The sequence below is a fragment of the Mobula hypostoma genome, chromosome 22 (genome assembly GCF_963921235.1).
Source record: "Mobula hypostoma chromosome 22, sMobHyp1.1, whole genome shotgun sequence".
Classification (NCBI taxonomy): Eukaryota; Metazoa; Chordata; class Chondrichthyes; order Myliobatiformes; family Myliobatidae; genus Mobula; species Mobula hypostoma.
The window spans coordinates 46219531-46240106 of NC_086118.1; the positions used below are offsets into that span (position 1 = coordinate 46219531).

The following is a 20576-nucleotide window of genomic DNA, read 5'->3' on the forward strand; positions in this document are numbered from 1 at the left end:
TGCCGCTTGCCGCTCCAGGTTCCTGCATCTGCAGCTCTTGGGTTTCTGTCCTAAGCCTCCAACCAGAATCCCAACACCAACTTCTGAGTTTTCAAAAATTCTCACACTGACATCAACCAGACAAGCCGAGAAGTTCTACCCCAACACAAATTCCACGCAAGGTCAGCAGAACTGTCACCCTTCCCCACTGTTCACACTGGCCCAGAACCCCAGGCCCAGACTGGGCCTTCACGCTGTGGTTGAAGGTCGACTTACAGCCATGTACGGTTTGCAGCCTGCGTCCATGGTTTTAGCCACCGAGTCCACCAAGTAGCCACTGATGCCAAAGTCACACATCTTAACTTGGCCTTGTACGTTAATGAGGACATTGGACGGTTTCACGTCTGAAAGAAAACACAACAAGCTGATGAGTTCTCAGAAGTGTCCAAGACACAGTTAGCAAGATGAACTGGCCTTTCTTCCAGCCGAATGGTTTTGGGAAAAAGATTAGGTGTTCTAAGATAAAAACAAAAGAACGCTAGAAATACTCAGAAGGCCACGCAGCACCTGTGGAGACAGAAACAGCTACTAATGCAGCATTTCCACCATTCTAATTTTATTTCAGCTTTTCAGAATCTGCCATTTTTAAGCCTACTAGGTATGCAATGGTTACACGAACAAACCATCACCGCTTAAAGACTAAGTTGATCTTGTATGGCGTGCTCTCCAATCCAACAACAAGGTTTCAAAGTCAAAGAATATGTTTGATGTTTTATTAAGAAACTAGCAAAAAAACAATTTTGAAACAATAAAAACTAATGCAACTAAGACTAGCAATGTAACAAAATAAACAGTCTTAGTGCATCAATATGGATAACAAACAGATACATGGCTCCTATAGGTTGGTACTCCAAGAGCTTGCTTTCACCCACCAGAAGTTGCAACCTGCTTTAAAAACAAATTACTTGAGTCACAGAATGAAACATCATTCATAAGCTCTAAAGTACGCAAGGTATAAGGGCTTCACATTGCAAACAGACTCCCAATAGGTAATGTGCGTGATTCACTGAATGGTAGCATCAGCGGATGGAAGGAAGCAGTTAACGCAATGGAAGCCAACAGACCGAATCTTTAAACTCTATATCAGCTGGTTCCATATTAGAAAGTCAGACTGCACCATCATTACCTCCTGTTCTCAAATGCAAGTTGTTATGACAGTTCAGTGCTTAAGTGGATTCAAGTCAGGCACGTACCTCTGTGTATCACAGACAGCTTACTGTGTAGATGTTCCAATGCCTTCACAATCTGCAAAACAAGCCCAGTGCAATTAGACCGTGAGGATGTAGACTGGTGCAGAAGCACCATTTGTTTTGTTTTAATGCTGTGGAATAAAACTGCCTGAACAAATCTGACAGACGGAATTAGCTAAATGCAAAAATAGAGACTTCAGCCAGGTTGGAGGAAAATGAAATCCATAATTGGGTCAGGTTTTCGTTAACTATATTCGAGCTGGGTGTGTTGAATTAAATCAAATTGAAATTCCATCAGGACAAGAGGGGGAAAAAATCTGTCTAGAAATTGGATGGCATCCTTTTTTTGACACACTGAAACTTTGAAACAGTTAGAACTGATGCCAAATTTGATTCACAAAAAAACAAAAATTCGTTAAAAACAAAGCAAAGCAGAAAATGGTGGAAACACCCAGCAGGTCACGAAGCATCTGTGGAAAGAGGGAGAGAGTTAAGGTTACTTGCACGGCCAGCATCTACCCAACTCTTTTAATTGCCAAGAAGGTAGTGATGAGCAGTATTCTTGAACCACTTTTGGCAAAGGTACTCTCAAAGTGCTCAGGTAGGGACCTCCAGAATTTAGACCCAGCAACAAATTTGGAATGTGCCTTTGGAAGTTGCAGAGATGAATAGCTGTGACATGCTTTGTAGATGGTGCTACGGAATGAACCTGGTTCGATCTATCATCGCATCCCTAATTGGTCCCACCTATCACCTCCTCCCCTCTGTCTCACCTCACCCAAACTCATACTGTTATAGACTGGCAATCTTTCCTCTTCTCTCTCACTCCTGTTGCAGGTTTTGACACAAAACACAAAAAAGCTCCTTTTAGACCACAAGACATTAGCAACAGAACAAGGCCACTCAGTCTGCTCCACCATTTCAGCATGGCTGATTTATTATCCCTCTCAACCGCATTCTCCTGCCTTCTCCCCGTAACCTTGGGCATCCTTACTAATGAAGAACCTACCATCCTCCGCTTTAAATATACCCAAGGAACTAGCTTCCACAGCTGTCTGTGGCAATGAATTCCACAGATTTACCACGCTCTGCCTAAAGAAATTCCTCTCCATCTCTGTTCTAAATGGATGTCTTTCTATTCGCAGGCTGTGCAATCTGGTCCTCGACTGTCCCACTACCGGACACATCTTCTCCACATCCACTCTGTCTAGGCCTTTCAATTTTCAATAAGATCCTCTTCAGGTCATCAAATGCTCCTCATACATTAACCCTTTCATTCCCAGGATCACTCTCATGAACCTCCTCGGGACCCTCTCCTCCATATCCTCTTCTTAGATAAGAGGCCCAAAACTGTTTACCATACCCCATGCCTCCACTGATGTTGCTTGATCCACTGAGTTTTTTTTCAATAATTTTTTTTTGGGGTACTGTGTGGAACAGACCCTTCTGGACCTAAAAGCCACGCCGCCCAGCAACCCCCGATTTAATCCTAGCCTAATCAACCTACCAACCAGTACACATTTGGACTGTGGGAGAAAACTGGCGCACCAAGGGGAAACCCAATGACAGAACTCCTTACAGGCCGCAGCAGAATCTTTTAAGCTTTGGTTTTTGTTGACCTGTTTCTCTCTATTACGTTGAGAATGGAAGCTCCAAAAAAAAAAAAAAAATCTAGTAAGAAGCATAGCTGTGATTAACTTCTTTACTTGTAGAAAAGCCAATTCCCCTTCATCTGGGCTCTGGCTGCTTAGTTTGAGTGGTTGGAGGTGAACTGGCACGAGATCTCACACCAAGAGAGGGCAGAGTAAAACCACTGGGAATGTCCAAGCACCACAGATCATAGGGATGATCACTCTCATTATTCACTCCACATCTAACTTTTGGATTGGATTGGTGCTGAAGAAACAAAATCCAATTTCTAGGCAATTACCTACTGTGCAAAAAATCATAAATCTTAAAGAATGTTTTCTGCAGTCTGCCAGCAATTTAACAGTGGGTTCCACCCACAGGTGCTCTTGGAAAATAGCAAAGCAGGATTAGCAACATTAGAGAGGGACTTACAGATACCGCTATCTTTCCCAGGATGTCTTCAGGAATAGTCATACCCCTGTCTATGACCTCTTTGTAGAACTTGTCCAAGGAGGTGTCCATTAACTCCATGCAAATCCACACATCACCCTATCACAAACGTAATAAGAACACAAAGTCTCGTCAAGGTCTGTGCAATTGCAGCAGCTTTCAATAGTCTCACATGTACGTGCAAAATAAAAAAAAAACTATCACAACACTGGAGTTGATGTCAAAACTATTTGTGGTTTTCATAGCTCCTGGACAAAAGGAAGCACAGACCAGCTTGGCAATGGCCCAACAGCAGAGCAGATAGCAGTGTAGACAGAAATATTTAATCACAGAATGGTAAGAGAATCAGCAAAAGTGTGGCAAATATGAGCTCATCCACTTGGGACCTTAAAGAGCAGTTTCCAACAGGTGAGTACCAGAAACATTTGGGCAGTTGGGGTGGATGCCTGACTACAAAGATCATTACCTACAGCTCTCCCTGGGGTCATAATTATCAAAAAGGCTAATCTAGTGTTAAGTCTTTCCAATTCAGCTGACTTGAAAACGTAGAGAGATGGAACTCATTCTACCAGAACGAGAGTCAAGGACTGGGCAACTTGTCCAATAGGGTTAGCAACAGGCAATTCTGGAGTGAAGAACACAAACCCTTCCATACATGTTCTTCCACACGCTTCCCAACATACACAGTCCTCCACTCGCTTCCTAGCACAAAACGTGTCCTTCCACACAACACATCCAACACTCAACTCACCCTAATTAGAATCAAGTTTAATATCACTGATATATGTCATGAAGTTTGTTGTTTTCCAGCAACAGTAATAAAAACTATAAATTATAATAGGAACTATATATATATAAAAATAATTAGGTCAGACAAGAAAGAAAAACAAAATAGCAAAGTGCTGTTCATGGGTTCATTGTCCATCCAGAAATCTGATGGAGGAGGAGCAGAAGCTGTTCCTGAAACATTTAGTGCACGTCTTCTGTACCTCTTCCTTGATGGTAGCAATGAGAAGACAGCGTGTCCTAGGAGATGAAGTGCTTAATGACGGATGCCACCTTTTGAAGATGCCCTGGGTGCTGGTGCCCATAATGAAGCTGGCTGAGTCTACAACTTTCTGCAGCTTTTTCCAACCCTGTGCAGTGGTCCCCTCCAACCCGGACGATGACGCAACTAGTTAGAATGTTCTCCACAGTAAATCTGTAGAAATTTCTGAGCACCTTCAGTGACATACCAATTCTCCTCTCACTCCTAATGAAATATAGCCACCGTCATTCCTTCTTTGTAACTGCATCAATTTGTTGGGCCCAGGATAGATCCTCAGAGATGTTGACACCGAGGAACTTGAAACACTTTCCACTTCTCATCCCTTGATGAGGACTGGCACGTGTTCCCTCGACTCGCCCTTCCTGAAGTTCATGATCAATTCCTTGGTCTCAATAACGATGAGTGCTAAGTTGTTGCGGTGACACCACTCAACCAGCTGACCTATCTCACTCCTCCCTGATGCCGTCTGAAATTCTGGCAGCAACAGTTGTGTCGTCAGCAAATTTATAGATGGCGTTTGTGCCGTGCTGAGCCACACAATCGTGGGTGTAGAGTTGAGTAGAGCAGTAGGCTAAGCACACATCTTTGAAGTGTGCCAATGTTGATTGTCAGGAGGCAGTGATGGAGGATACACAAAACTTAACACACACGCATCCCACAAGACAATGCATCTTTCCACAAAACCCTTCCACAATAACTTTGCCTGGAAAAGAATTTCATCAAGATGTTGTCCGCACTGGAATGTTTCAGTGATAAGGAGGGACCGGATGAGCTGGATTTGTTTTCCTTCGAACAGAGAAGGCCAATGGGAGAGTTGAATCATGTCGGCAGTGACAAACCTTTCCCCACGGCAGAGGAGTCTAAGACTAGAAGGAAGAGGTTTAAGGTGAAGAGTAAGAGGTTTAGAAGAGACCAGAGGGAAAATTTTTTTCATCCAAAGATCTTCTAACACTGCCTGAGAAGATCTGGAAGAGCATTCGAATCGCGAAGGGACAGCAGCCAAATAACCAGGTACTAGTAAATGGGATTAATGTAGAGATTTGGACGGCATGGACATGGATGGGCCAGAGTGCAAACACATAGAGGGTGGTGTTCATTGATAAATGCAGGTGATGGTTGGTCAATTTATTTTTTGATATTAAGGGATATGCAGAAAAAAAAAGATAATTTATTGACTAGTAGATTACAGAACTGGCTTAAGGGGTAAACAGCTACTCCTGGCCTGATATTCCAATACATGTAAACTGCAGGACATACAATGAATATTGTTTCCATGAAATCTGGGCATCCAGTGGCACTTTCTGCCAATCAGATCAAGTGGATGAGGAGCCACTAATTCTGCAAATCCTGACAAGACATTTGACCATGTGATGCTGGTGATTTCCCTACCTCTCGAAAAAGTGCTCCATAGAAGGTAACGGTGAAGGGGCAGTCCACGGTGCGCATGGAGATATCAAGGTCCATCAGTAACCGCTTTTGCTCTTGGCTGTTCACTGTGGCGCGGATCCTCTGCAAAAGACAAGAGAGTCAGCTGTCGCAAGTGGAGCAACATGCTTAGAGCTCGTCCTCATACCCTAGCAGCAGGCAGCTTTTCTTTGAGATCTAAAGAGAGATACCATCAGCCAATATCAATTAATCAATTAATTGTCAATGTTAATCAATTAGTGTCAATGTGAATTGTAAAAGCAATGCTCAGCTTCCTAATCAATTTTATGTCAGTTAATGAAATTGCTTTTCACATTAGATTAGCAACATTAACTCAAGTATTCTTCATCTTTATATACACACACACACAACTGACATTTTCAGGTACACTATTTGCATTACTTACACTTGGGGAAGGTCTGTTCCACTCAAACAAGCAATTAGAATGAAGCTTTAAGCAGGGTCTTGGGCTATGGACAGAATGGATTGACCAGAATGTTTCTAGGAAGGTAGGACACACACAGTGAATAACATGATCCTTGGATGAGCTGTGAAATGGCTGGTGTATAGGTCTAGATCAACTAGAGAAGTGGGTAAAGGATGGCACCATTTTGATAGGACAGGAGCACCTCTATCTGTATGATGTTAACGTAAAACTCGGCAGCAGGGTTTCCCAACCTGGGGTCCACAGGCCTCTCGGTTAATGTTAGGAACCCATGGCATTAAACAGGTTGGGAATTCCTGCTCTAATGCTGATGTCATGATCATCACCTATTTGTTAAAAGATGCCATCCAGCAAATCCAATGTAAAGCGGTCTGAAAGGAGTTATTCTATAGAAATAGATACAGACCTTTTGTGGACAATCACAAAATATCCTCTCACTCTCCCTTACCATTCGCTCTCTCTCTCTCTCCTTTTTCACCTTCTCCCACACGTGCATAAACACCATGCAAAAATGTTGTATGAAGTGTACGATATATACTGAATTTAATCGGTTTCAATAAATACTCAATTTACCATAGTCCATGTTCCTTTGATACTCTCTGGATTATTCACTTAAAGCAGGGGCTCCCAACCATTTTTCTGCAATGGACCAATGCCAATTAAGAAAGGGGTCTGTGATTGCCATTTACAATTGATTGATTGGGCTAGAAACATCCCTAGAGACATGCACAAGTAGTTATGAACAGGTACTTTTGCACTTAAGTCAATGGAACTGAATTTCAGAAGCAATGTACAAAGCTGCAGATGAAGCAGAGATCAAACTTCCACCCCTTGATCACTTGCAGAGAATACGCAGTAAATCCTAATCCACAATTCAAGGACTTCATGAAGTTTCGTAATAAACTTGAGAGCGCACTGAACTGTAATATTTGTTTTTCTTGATGTGAAGTGTCTCTCAGTGTTGGAAATTGTTACTACTGACCACAGTGGGTGGATAGGGAAGGTGAAATTCTGCCAACAAGGATAAAGCAACAGCCAAGACACCAATTGAGGCTAATCAAGGTCTTTCATAACTTCTTCAAACAAACGTGTTTTCTTTAGGCAACTTCCTGCAAGTAAAGAATTCTAGCTAAGTGTAAAATAGAAACAAAAGATGCTAGAAACACTCAGCAGGTCAGGCACGGTCAGTGGTGAAAGAAACAGTGCTAAAACTTCAGTTAAGAGAAAAGCTCATCAGTGAAGGGTGAGGGAGAATTAGGACAAAGAGAAAGTGTAACAGTTCCCTTTTCTATAGATGCTGCCTGACCTGCTGAAAATGCCTAAAGTTTTCTGTCTTTAGTTTTGATTTCTATCTACGTGTAAATTGTTTCCATTAACAGTTTCTGGCTGTTAGAGAAAAGGAGATAAGAACCATAGTCATAGAAAAATGGATTATCACAAATTGTATTCTAACTAGTTGCATCACCATCTGCTATATATATGCGCCAAAGGCTCTTGTGCAGTAGGGTACATTAGAATTTCTGAAAAAGAACTATACATGAATAAAGAACTGATAAACAACCAAAGTGCAAAAGACAAATTGTACAAGTAAGAAAATAACCAAGAACATGAATTGTAAGGAGTTCTTGAAATAAGTCTGTAGGTTGAGGTGAGGGAAGTCATGCATGCCAGTTCAGGAGCCTGTAGGGTAATAAATGTTCCTGACCCTGGTGGTGTGGGACCTCTTCCTAAACAAAGGCTGGCAAAAAACTAAAATGCAGCCTAGGGAAAGATGTTTAAACAAGTAAATGGGGGGGGGGGTGGATTATGGGGAATGCAGTGAGTGGTCACATCTCCTGCAGCTCATTTTTGGAGATATGAAAGGAATTTCACAGAATTCATTTCTCTCTGAGCCAACCCAGAATTGGTTTGATTTAATTAATGCTTGCATGTCAGGAGTGATTGTACTGGAAGTGATAAAACAGAATGATATCAGAGCTAACGGGGTTAAAGTAAGATCACAAGTTACAGAAATGCAGCGTGCAATGCTTTGAACTAAAAAGGGCACACTGGGTGATGCAAACAAGATGTTTCAAACCATCAATTGAAACAGCAGATGAGATGATAGAGAAGGTGTTCCATCTAGTGGCGAAACCCAGAACAGGATTGCATTTAAGAGTGAAATCAGAGTCACATTTGGGAATAAAGGGTGCTGGAAATCCAAGCTCATTTCCAGATTAAGTTCACCAGCTGAAAAGGTGGAGAAAGGCCTCCTCGTTATTTTTTTAAGTTTACCTAGATGAGGGCTGGACGACTGGGGCCTGGAATTGGACTAAATAAACTCTACTGCCTTTGCTCTGCACCGGTCCTGCATGAATGGCTCACTTCTCTACCACTGATTTCCAGGTTCACTATGAAGCTTCAGTTTTGACATCAAGGGATTGACATCAGGCAAGTATATGGAACAGCAACACACAAGGAGCTGGAGGAACTCAACAGGTAAAGCAGTAAAAAGAACTTCGAAGTAAATTTATTATTAAATTACGTACACTATATGTCACCATCTACGAGGGGTGATTGATAAGTTCGTGGCCTCAGGTAGGAGGAGTCAACTTTAGACAACCTAGCACATTCATTTTTCAACATAGTCCCCTCCTACATTTACACACTTAGTCCAGCATTCCTGTTGTATACAGATCTTGGACCTCTAAAAAGTGACCACAGCAGGGGTGATTGATAAGTCTATGGCCTAAGGTAGGAGATGAGTTATACAGCTCTCGTTACATGTACATGCAGTTCAACACTTTGAGTGATTATGCAGAAAGTTTGAAGTTAATAACTCATCTCCTTCTATCCTAGGCCACAAACTTATCAATCACCCCTGATGAGTTATTAACTTCAAACTTTCTGCAAGATCACTCAAAGGTTTGAACGGCGTGTGCATGTAAAGAGAGCCGTATAACTCATCCCCTTCTATCTTAGGCCACGAACTTATCAATCACCCCTGCTGTGGACACTTTCTGGAGGTCCAAGATCCGTATGCTCCACGACTGCTGGGCTAAGTGTGTAAATGTAGGAGGGGGCTACGTTGTAAAATAAATGTGCTAGGTTTTCTAAAATTGACTCCTTCTACCTGAGGCCACAAACTTATCAATTATTCCTCGCACTAGCCCGAGATTCATTTTCTTGCAGGCATTCGCAGTAGAACAAAGAAATACTACAGAATCTTTGAAAAGCCACACACAAACACTGACAAACAACCAATGTGCAAAAGGCAAACTGCAAATAAAAAAATTAATAAAATTACAGATACATCAATCCATCATAATCATCCAGATATATTATTATAGGACAACTACTTAATAGATATAGCCATTCCAAACACACATAATGTACAGAAATCAATAACTGAAAAACAACAGCAATATCAAGGGTAAGTTTTTTTTAAAAACGCAGAGAGTGGTGAGTGCATTGAATGGGCTGCCGGTGGCGGTGGAGGCGGAAATGATAGGGTCTTTTAAGAGACTCCAGGATGGATACATGGAGCTTAGGAAAATAGAGGGCTGTGGGTAAGTCTAGGTAGTTCTAAGGTAAGGACATGTTCAGCACAGCTTTGTGGGCCGAAGGATCTGTATTGTGCTGTAGGTTTTCTATGTTTCTATATATGCTGAATTAAAAGAGGAAACTGAATGACTATGGAATATGAACGGGGTATACATTGTCCCGATAGTAATATCTCCAACTGGTATCATCACAATAGCATTAAACAATTAGGCCTACACAGCAATATTTAAGTAAATCTTCAGAAAGCCACAATACTAAGCTCTACTACGATAGTCCAAATGTTCCTAGTAATTGATAAATGTGTAATCTTGGCTATGGCTACCTCAGCTTGAGCTGAGAAAAAAATAGAAGTAGATAGATAATGTTGAGAATGAAAGTGGGTCATTAGGTTGTGGAATCAGTTTGGTGTTGAAGTGAGTGAAGATATCCACACTGGTTCAGGAGCCTGATGGTTGAACGGTATACTGAGGACTTGCAACAGAGTTAGATTAGGCAACAGAGTCACAGTTGAAAAGTGGAACAGGCCCAGGGGCTGAATGATGTAATCCTGTTCCTACAGATCTGTTTTGCCTCAAGGAAAGATGACAGCGCGTGGAAAGCTACAGGGTAAACTGGACCGCTGAGTGAATGGAGAAGATGCCCTGTGTTCAGTGATCCTTAACCCTTATTAATTAGGGTGAACAAAATCAACTTTCTCCGCAACGATAAAGATTAGTTTATTTGTCACATGGACATCGAATCACTGAAACAGAGAGTCAAAGGTGTCACTTGCATCAAATTGTGCTGGTGTTTTTTTTTTGGGGGGGGGTCACTTCTGATGCCAACATAGCGTGCCCACAACTCACTAACGCTAAATGTACATCTTTGGAATGAGGGAGGAAACTGGAGTGGAGCACCCAGAGGAAACCCACGCAGTCACTGGGAGAACGTACAAGTTGCCTTACCGACAGCAAGAATCGAACCCCGATCACTGTAAAGCACTAGCCACCCTACCGGGCCACTCCCCCTCCCCCAGTACCGTGCTAGTAATCAGTTTATTATGCTGGTTAGTTACTCAAATTCTGATTTTACTCCATTTGCAAGAGCAATTCTTGGATTCTTCGGTATTTAATCTGATCACCTGGCTCTACTCCTCCCCAACACCACGCAAGGCATGCCACCTCAATTAGAGATTGTTAAGAAAAATCACTCATCCCTCATTTCCTCTTCATTATTCAATGATCTAAACCTTGGAATGGTCCTGATTATCCTGCTAGTAATTTTTTCCATTATCAAAACATCTGTGCTTTCTTAACAGCTCACCAACACAAGACAATTTCCACAAAAGAAAAACAGATAAAGAGCCTGAGTTAACAAGATGACGTGACTTCACCATCTGAAGTGTCAGAAGGGTGGACAATAGTTACAGAGCTATTATGGTCCTCATTTAATGAAAGGTGGAGAACCCAAGACAGCAGTCTCCACCCAACACTATACTTGCTACAACAACTCACGGAACAATTAGCCACAAGTGTTGCAATGAATGAAATAGAGTGCACGTGTAGCATAAAGTCCTCTCGCTAATCAAATTGTAAAGAGCGCTGCACTTCTACTTCCATCTTCTGTATTACTCCTTGAGGTTCTTCCATTTTCCGCCAAATTTAAAGATAAGCTTTATTTGGGATACGTACATCAAAACATACAGTGAAGGCCCCTCCCAGTTTCACCTATCACCTGGTAGTTCTCTCTTCCCTCCACTCCCCCCCCCCCACCTTTTAAATCTGCTGCTCAGCCTTTTTTCCCTCCAGTCTTGCTGAAGGGTTTCGGACCAAACAAAACGTCGACTGTACTTCCCCACCTGCCCCCCCCACCCCCCCAACAGATGCTGCCTGGCCTGCTGAATTCCTCCAGCGTTTGGTGTGCGCTGCTCGGATTTCCAGCGTCCGCAGATTTTCTCTTGTTAGTGAAATACGCGGTTTGCGTCAGCAACCTGCGCAGTCGGAATACGCGCCGAGGGCAGCCCACAAGGGTCGCCGTGCTTCCGGCACCAGCAAAGCACTTCTACAACTTACCAGCCCCGACCCCATACGGCTTTGGAATGCGGGAAGAGACTAGAGCACCCGGAGGAAACCCACTCTGTCACGGGGAGATACAAACTCCCTATGGGCGGCGGCAGGAATTGAACGCTGACCTTGCTATTGGCACCGGAAGGCGGCACACTAAGTTAAAGCAGGAGCTTCCAACCATTTTTATGCCATGGAGCTTTACTGTTAACTGGTGGGTCCATGGCCCCTGCCTTGGAGTCTCAAGCCCGGGCTCAGTTGGCTGAACACATGCCACACACCCTCCCCTCACCAACCAAGTGGTTAAGGATTCGATGCCAAACCCAGAGACAAACACCCGTGCTGACTTTAGGGTATAGAGGGAGGGCTGTGCTCTGGAAGGCAGTCTTTCAGATGCAATGAAGTATCTGCTGGAGGAACTCCGTGGGTCAAGCAGTATCTGTGGGAGGAAAGAGACTGCCCACATTTCGGGTCAAAACGATGCATCAGGACTGAAAGGGGAGACGGTCAGTATAAAGGGAAAGGCGTGGTGAGACAGGAGTTCGAGGTGATTGGTGGACTGAGGAGGGGTGACTGCACACCTCGTCCCTCCCCTACCTGGCACAACCTGCCTATCATTACACCCTCCCCCCCCCACCTTAGTCTACCAATCACTTTGGACTCCTATCTCACTACACTCCCCCTCTCAATCCTGATCCAGGGTTTGGTCCCGAAACAACAATTCCTTTCTCCCCACAGATGCTGTTCCTCCAGCAGGCTGCCTGTTACTACATGATCTTTCATATAACACTTTAATTCCAAACACCATGAGAACTGAAAGACCACAGCAGCATGTCAAAGAAGAATGGAGGAGATAATGCCAAAGTTTTGTTAACACTCACCCTTCAGCCAGTACCAGGGTGACGGGTGTAAAGAACGACCCCCGCCAGAGGAAGCTGTAGAATCAGATACAATTGTGATGTTTAAAAGTTACACAGACAAAATGCTGGAGGAACTCCCAGCAAATCAGGCAGCATCTATTATTATTATTACTGCCTATTACGCCGCCGGCGTTTAGGGGCGCAATGAAGTCCTCTATCTCTGGCGGTGTTCAGGGCTTCCTTCATCATGTCAGTAGCTTCCTCTCGGTTTTCACTACTGTCGGTCATGCATGTCCCGTGTGGAGACTCAGGAATACTGTCACACTCGGATGTAGAAGGATTCTTCATTGCTGTTTCCAGAACAATTTTGTTTTACCAGTCATGGTTGTTAGCCCTGAGCTGAACCCCCGAACCTGGAGGACCAGTGGACTACTCTTAGACTGTCCTCTACCCCTTGACCTGTTTGGCATGGGTGATCCTACCAAGAGCCAAAGCATAACTCCCGACTCCAGCCAGCATAGCTCTCCAGGTCAGTGAGGCACATAAGCCTCCAAACCCTACGACAAGGCTGTGGACCTCTTGGAGGGGCAGCATCTATGGAGTGGAATAAATAGACGTTTCAGGCCAAGACTCTTTATCGGGACTGATGAAGCGTCTCAGCCTGGAACAGTGACCGTTTATTCCTCTCCACTGATCCTACCTGACACCCTGACTTCCTCCAGCATTCCGTGTGCGTTGCTCTGGATTTCCAGCGTCTGCGGAATCTGTTGTGTTTACAGAATTTTAAAAAGCAGTTGGACAGGTACATGGATAGAAAAGGCCTAGAGGGTATTGAGGAGTCTAATGGCTTGGGGGAAGAAACTGTTGCACAGTCTGGTCATGAGAGCCCGAATACTTCGGTGCCTTTTGCCAGATGGCAGGAGGGAGAAGAGTTTGTATGAGGGATGCGTGGGGTCCTTCATAATGCTGTTTGCTTTACGGATGCAGCGCGTGGTGTAAATGTCTGTAATAGCCCGAAGACAGACCCAGATGTTCTTCTTAGCGGACCTCACTATCCGCTGCAGGGTCTTGCGATCTGAGATGGTGCAATTTCCGAACCAGGCAGTGATGCAGCTGCTCAGAACCACCTCAAGTCTAGATCCGCTGCACAACGTTCAATGGATCTTTTTAGTTGCCTCCTTTCTTATATTACAATTCCAACCACACTTCAGAAACCATTAATACTCAGAGTCACAATACATTAATTATCAAAGTATGTATGTAGTATATAACCCTGAGATACGTCTTCCCCACAGACAGCTACAATACAAAGAAAACCCTAGAACCCGTTCAAAGAAAAACATCAACCCCCCCCATGCACAGAAAAAACTGCGCAAACGGCAAAAAACGAGCAAAAGACACAGAATATAAAACACAAAATTGAAAGAGCCCAGGCGTATTCAGTTCAGTTCAATCCTAAAGCACTATCCACAGGTAAGTTGTTGGCTGATTTCTTCAAGCTATTGTTATGATTCCACAAACATTCTGCACGTTGGATGTCCCTCATACTTCCATAAGAAATTGTGCAATAGCTTCCAGAGGCAATTTTATATATTTTGTTTTACTGATTTCATAGTTTTTTGCACCTTTGTAAAATGAGCTCTAGTACAGGTGTGTGGTAGAATTGATGGGGATGTGGGGGTGAAGAGGTTAAAATGAAAATAAATTGAGAAAGGGAGGTGATCTGTGGGCCAACATACTTGCTAGGCCCAATGGCCTTTTCTTACACTGTGAGGAAATATGAAATCTGACTGGGGGGGGGGGGGAGCTGTGCCTGCTGAGCAGAGGAATCAGTGCATAAACAGGTTTTCCGAGATAAGCTGCAGGAAAGCTTAGACCACACTCAGAAACAGTCCTGCCTTAAACCCTCCCTCTGCTACCCACCACCACAGGCTCTGCTCAACCACCAAAGAAAAACCATTCTGACCAGATCTCTAGTTGGCCCACCATAGGATGATCATTCTGACCAGATCCCTGGTTGACCCACCACAGGATGACCATCCTGACCAGGTCTCTGGTTGGGCCACCACAGAATGACCAGTCTGACCAGATCGCTGGTTGGGCCACCACAGGATAACCATTCTGAGCAGATCGCTGCTTGGCCCACCAGAGAATGACCATTCTGACCAGATCTCTGGTTGGCCCACCACAGGATGACCATTCTGACCAGATCTCTGGTTGGCCCATGCCATATTCTATACACATTAATTAATTGCCATCGTGCAGTCATCAAAAGGCAGGGTTCATGTCCTTCTAAATATACTTGCCACTGACATTATTGACCCCGTGTTGCCGAGTGGTCAATTAGCAATGTACTCAGTGCAGTCTAACAAACTGACAAGCCTTTTACACTGCAACTTGCGTGTGTACGTGCATGCCATGTGCATCCTGCCTGTGTGCAGGTGTGTCAATTGCACAATGGATACCTAATTTTGGGGGCTATCCTACTTAGACCCACCATCTGCTTCAAAACAGTACAAATAATATTTCCGTAGAACATCAACAGTCCATTCTTCAGATTTCTCTGCATAAAGGTTTCTCCAAGTTCAATTCGCTCCATTAAATTCAAATGCGCTGGAAGTTAACAAATTAAGTAATGCAGCCTTGTGACTGCGACAGTGACTGATATAATTTTGCAGAAGAATGTGGTGTAAAGTTACTCAAAGGCAGAGACGAAGTGTGGAGCACTGCTGGCCAGTAATAACCATCAATGCCCACGGCTGCCGTACTGGCGTGGGGAAGGATTTAGAGCAGACGGCTCATTGAAGCTGCCAGCAACAGATTTTTGATTCCCCTGTCAATTTTCCATACAGATCAAAAAGAGAGGCCATTTGCAAATCTCAATAAAATTAGCCCGACACTTCAGAGGAAATGTACAGAGTTTTCCTGGAAACTCAACCATTTGTCTCCTATTTCAATTAAATCTTTGACATTTTGCACTTTACTTATTCCCCCCAATTCTTTTGGCCTTCAAAATACAGCAGTTTAAAAATAAAGCACTGAGTGCACAAGCAGAATCGTTAAAGGTTTATAACTGAAGGCTTTAATTGGAAACTTAAATAGAGACTTAAAGGAGTCATCACTTAAAATTACGTCAAAGCATTGATACCAATGAGCATGTCAAACCCCTCTTCTGATATGGTACAGATTATATTTGGATGACAGAACAACGAAGGCAGGAATTAACGAAATCCAGTATAAAGAGCATCTTCCACTTGGCTTTAGTTTGCGTGAAATGTTAATTTTCGAGCTATGGTGATTTTTAGCTTTCCCCTCTGATGCGTAATTACCATTCAAAATCAGTTAAAATCAACAGCAATTCAGACAGATACATCCTAAAGAAGAAGTGTTCTAAAAGCGGGATGACACAACCATGGCTGTCAAGGGAAGTCAAAGTCAATATAAAAGCAAAAGAATAAGGAAATATTAGAACAAAAGTTAGTGAGAAATTAAGAGGATTGGGAAAATTTTAAAAAACCAGCAGAAGGCAACTAAAAAGTCATGAGGGGGTAAGATTAAATATGAAGATAAGGAAACCAATAATATCAAAGAGAAAACCAAAAGCTTTTTCCCATTATATAAAGAATAAAGGAGGAGAGAATAGATTATCGGATTGCTGTAAAATGACAATGGAGAGGTAGTAATGGGGGAACAAGGAAATGGCAGTCAAAAGGAATAAATATTTTGCATCAGTCTTCACTGTGGAAGACACTAGCAGTATGACAGAAGTTCAAGAGTGTCAGGAGGCAGAAGTGAGTGTTGTTGCAATTACTAGAGAGAAGGTGCTTGGGAAACGGAAAGATCTGAAGATAGACAAGTCACCTGGACCAGATGGACTACACTCTGGTATTCTGAAAGAGGTAGCTGAAGAGACTGTGGAGGCATGAGTAATGATCTTTCAAGAATCATTAGGTTCTGGCATGGTTCCGGAGGACTGGAAAATTTCAAATGTCACTCCACTCTTCAAGAAGGGAGGGAGGCAGAAAAATTATAGGCCAGTTAGCCCAACCTCAATGGCTGGGAAGATCTTAAGAGTTAATTGATAAAGATAAGGTTTCAGGGTACTTGGAGACACATGGTAAAACAGACCAAAGTCAGCATGGTTTCTTTAAAGGAAAATCTTGCCTGACGATATCTGTTGGAATTCTTTTGAGGAAATAACAAGCAGGATAGACAAAGGAGAATCAGTGAATGTTATGCACTTGGATTTTTGGAAGGCCTTTTACAAGGTGCTGCACGAGGCTAATTAGCAAGCTACGAGCCTGTGGTATTATAGGAAAGATACTTGCCTGGATAGAGTATTGGCTGACTGACAGGAGGCCAGTGCAAATGAAAAGGAGCTTGTTCTGATTGGCTGCCGGTGACGAGTGCTGTTCCACAAAGGTTGGTGTTCGGACCACTTCTTTTTACATTGCATATCAATGATTTAGATGATGGAATCCATGGCTTTGTGGCCAAGTTTACAGACGATACAAAGATAAGTGGAGGTGCGCAGAGTGAGGAAGCAAGAAGGCTACAAAAGGCCTCAGGCAGATTAGGAGAATGGCCAAAGGAGTGGCAGATGGAATATTGTCGGGAAGTGTATGGTCATGCACTTTGGTAGAAGGAATAAAAGTGTGGACTATTTTCTAAACAGGGAGAAAATTCAAAAAACACACATAAAAGTTGCCGGTGAACGCAGCAGGCCAGGCAGCATCTCCAAGAAGAGGTACAGTCGACGTCGACTGTACCTCTTCCTAGAGATGCTGCCTGGCCTGCTGCGTTCACCAGCAACTTTTATGTGTGTTGCTTGAAATTCCAGCATCTGCAGATTTCCTCGTGTTTGAGAAAATTCAAAAATCTGAGGTGCAAAGGGACTTGGGAGCCCTCATGCAAGATTCCCTGAAGGTTATCTTGCAGGTTACGTTGGTGGTGAGGAGGGCAGATTCAATGTAAGCATTCATTTCAACAAGATGAGAATATAAAAACAAGGATGTAACGTTGAGGCTGTATAAAGCACTGGAAAGGCCTCACTTGGAGCATTGTGAGCAGTTTTGGACCCCTCATCTAAGGAAGGACGTGCTGACATTGGAGAGGGTTCAAAGGTTCATGAAAATCCTGGGAATGAAAGACTTATCAAATGAGGAGCGTTTGATGGGTCTGGATCTGCACTTGCTGGGACACAGAAAAATGAGCGGGAATCTCTTTGAAACGTATTGAATGCTGAAAGGCCAAGATACAGTGGGTGTTTCCTGTAATGGAGGAGTCTCGGACCAGGGGGCACACCTCAGAACAGAAGGATGTCCACTGAGAACAGAGATGAGGAGGAATTTCTTGACCCAGAGGGTGGTGAATCTGTGGAATTCGTTGCCACGGGCAGCTGCAGTGACCAGATCATTGGGCACATTTAAGGAGGTTGATAGATTTCTGATAAGTCAGGGCTTGAAATGTTACAGGCAAGAAAATGGGGTGAGAGGGATATAGATAAGCCATGATCAAATGAGGAACGGACTCGATGGGCGGAGTGGCCTGATTTGCTCCTATGTCTTATGGTCTAAAATCCTACAGCACAAGATTTCCATTAAAATTAAGTGAAGTTGTATTATTATTATTAAAACTGACATGTTTGTGGTATTTCATTTTGTTAAAAAAAATTGTTAAGCTGTCCACTTTAAAAATGATGATAGTGCCGTGGCAAAGAATGACCCAGTAGGTCTTACAGAAACAGCCAATTAATGACAGCTCTGGTGAGAAACAGGGCAACAAAGTGTATCAGTGATGAACAAAACCTGTATAACCATGACACAAGTAAGGTAAAAGCAATTAACAGGCAAAATCTGTTTAAGTGTTACAATTGATGCTGCCTGGCCTGCCGAGTTCCTCCAGCATTTTGTGTGCGTTGCTTGGATTTGCAGCACCTGCAGATTTTCTCTTGAGAGTTAATATTCATTAGATTAGATTATGAAGACACATAGTCCCCTTTTATTGTCATTTAGTAATGCATGCATTAACAAATGATACATTATTTCCTCCAAGATTGTTTACCAAAAAGACCAAAAGGTTGGTCAGAGAGAGGGAGGAGAACATGGTGGAGGATTTATGAAATAAGAGCCTGGAGCTTGAGGCTTGGCAGCAAAGGCCATGGTACCACTGAGGGAGCAAAGGAAATCAGGAATGTACAAAGGGCAAAATTTGCAGGAACATAGAGGGATCCTTTGCTGGGCCTTCTCCAACGATTGTCACCTTGTTGTGGTAGAGAGGCTTGTGTATTTCTGGTCTCCTGAGAGCAATACCATCTGGAGTTCAGGCATCTGGCACTTAGCTCCTGGTAGGCCCCTGACAGTACGGTCAAGGGAGAGGTTCCAGACAAACAGCGATCCAACCAAGACCTCAACGGTGGAGCTGGCGGAAGATGAGGACACATCACAACAGCGGCCAAGGGTCACCAGTCATCTTGCGATCCACGCCACTGGAACCTAACCTCGATCTGTAAAGGAGCGTGTGCTGGCTTCCTAGGCATCAGCCTACCTACGCGAGGCAATGTCACACACTGGCTTTCTCCATTTATGGTTAAGTGCACCCTGGATCAGCCTCTAAAGGCACTTGAGGAGCGACCAATAGACAACCCCTTTGAAGAACATAGTGTTCGACTCAGGTGACTGCACTATTGCTGGAGGGAGCGACAAGCTTCAGGAAGATGTGAACACCAGGATAAGGACTTAGTATTAGGGGACCTACAAACCCAGACACTCCAAGGGGCAATGGACTGAGCAAAATTGTTAATGATGTCTATTTAAACTTGTAATAATGGTAAATTCGATTAACGGAATATGAAGTGCTCCTCCACAATAAATGGCGCAGTAAGTCATAAGTCGGGCACTAACAGCTTGTCTCTGTATTGATGGCATGGGAATATAAATTTAAATCAGCCTCATAAATGTCCTTCAGGGAAGAATGCCTGCTGTCCTTGCTTGGTCTGACATATCTACACTCAGTGGTCACTTTGTTAAGTACTCCTGCTCATTAATGCAAATATCTCACCAGCCAATCATGGGGCAGCAACTCAATGCATAAAAGTATGCCGACGTGGTCAGAAGGTTCAGTTGCTGTTCAGACCAAACATCAGAATGGGGAAGAAATATGATTTAAGTGACTTTGACTGTGGAATGATTGTTGGTGCCAGACAGGGTGGTTTGAGTATCTCAGGAACTGCTGACATCCTGGGATTTTCATGCACAGCAGTCTCTAGAGTTTACAGAGAAAGGTGTGACAAACAAAAAAAAAAATCCAGTGAGCAGCAGTTCTGTTGGCAACAATTCCTTCTTAATGAGAGGTCAGAGAAGGGCCAGACTGGTTCAAGCTGATAGATTGGTGACAGTAACTCAAACGACCACACATTACAACAGTGGTGTGCAGGAAAGCATCTCTGAATGCACAACACGTCAAACCTTGAAGCGGATGGGCTACAGCAGCAGAAAACCACGAGTATACACTCAGTGGCCACTTTATTTGGTATCTACTGTACCTAATAAAGTAGCCACCAAGTGTAAAGGACTCCAAACTAACCGATCTGGTTGACTAAACTGCTTCTTCACTTCAGGGACAATTAGGAAAAATAACTGTCTACACTGCCAACAATACGCACAATTCTGTGACCAAGTAAATACCTTCTCAAAAAATTAACTTACAAACAATTATAGTTGAGGGGGCAGGTGAAGTACTACCAGGCACAGAATATGAAAATAAAGCTTATTTAAGTTTTTTTTAATTGATGCACCCAAGTTTGTTTTCATAATAAATAGTTCCTAGCATCCATTCCAATACACTTTGTAAATGTGATAATACAATCAAATGTCTCACAATAATAAGTGGTCAGTTTTACCACCT

At 43.3% G+C, this 20576-nt stretch overlaps 1 protein-coding gene across 2 annotated transcripts in view; it reads right to left on the minus strand.

Annotated features, from left to right (window-relative positions):
- Positions 1-20576, minus strand: part of LOC134360322 (dual specificity mitogen-activated protein kinase kinase 6) — a 148110-nt gene that overhangs the window by 61952 nt on the left and 65582 nt on the right. For both annotated transcript variants that reach the window (XM_063074549.1, XM_063074548.1), the window contains exons 5-8: positions 5746-5865; positions 3291-3407; positions 1233-1284; positions 256-383 (exon numbers count right to left, since the gene is read on the minus strand). In XM_063074549.1, the coding sequence (XP_062930619.1) occupies positions 256-383; positions 1233-1284; positions 3291-3407; positions 5746-5865 (417 nt within the window). The remainder of the gene's footprint in view (positions 1-255; positions 384-1232; positions 1285-3290; positions 3408-5745; positions 5866-20576) is intronic.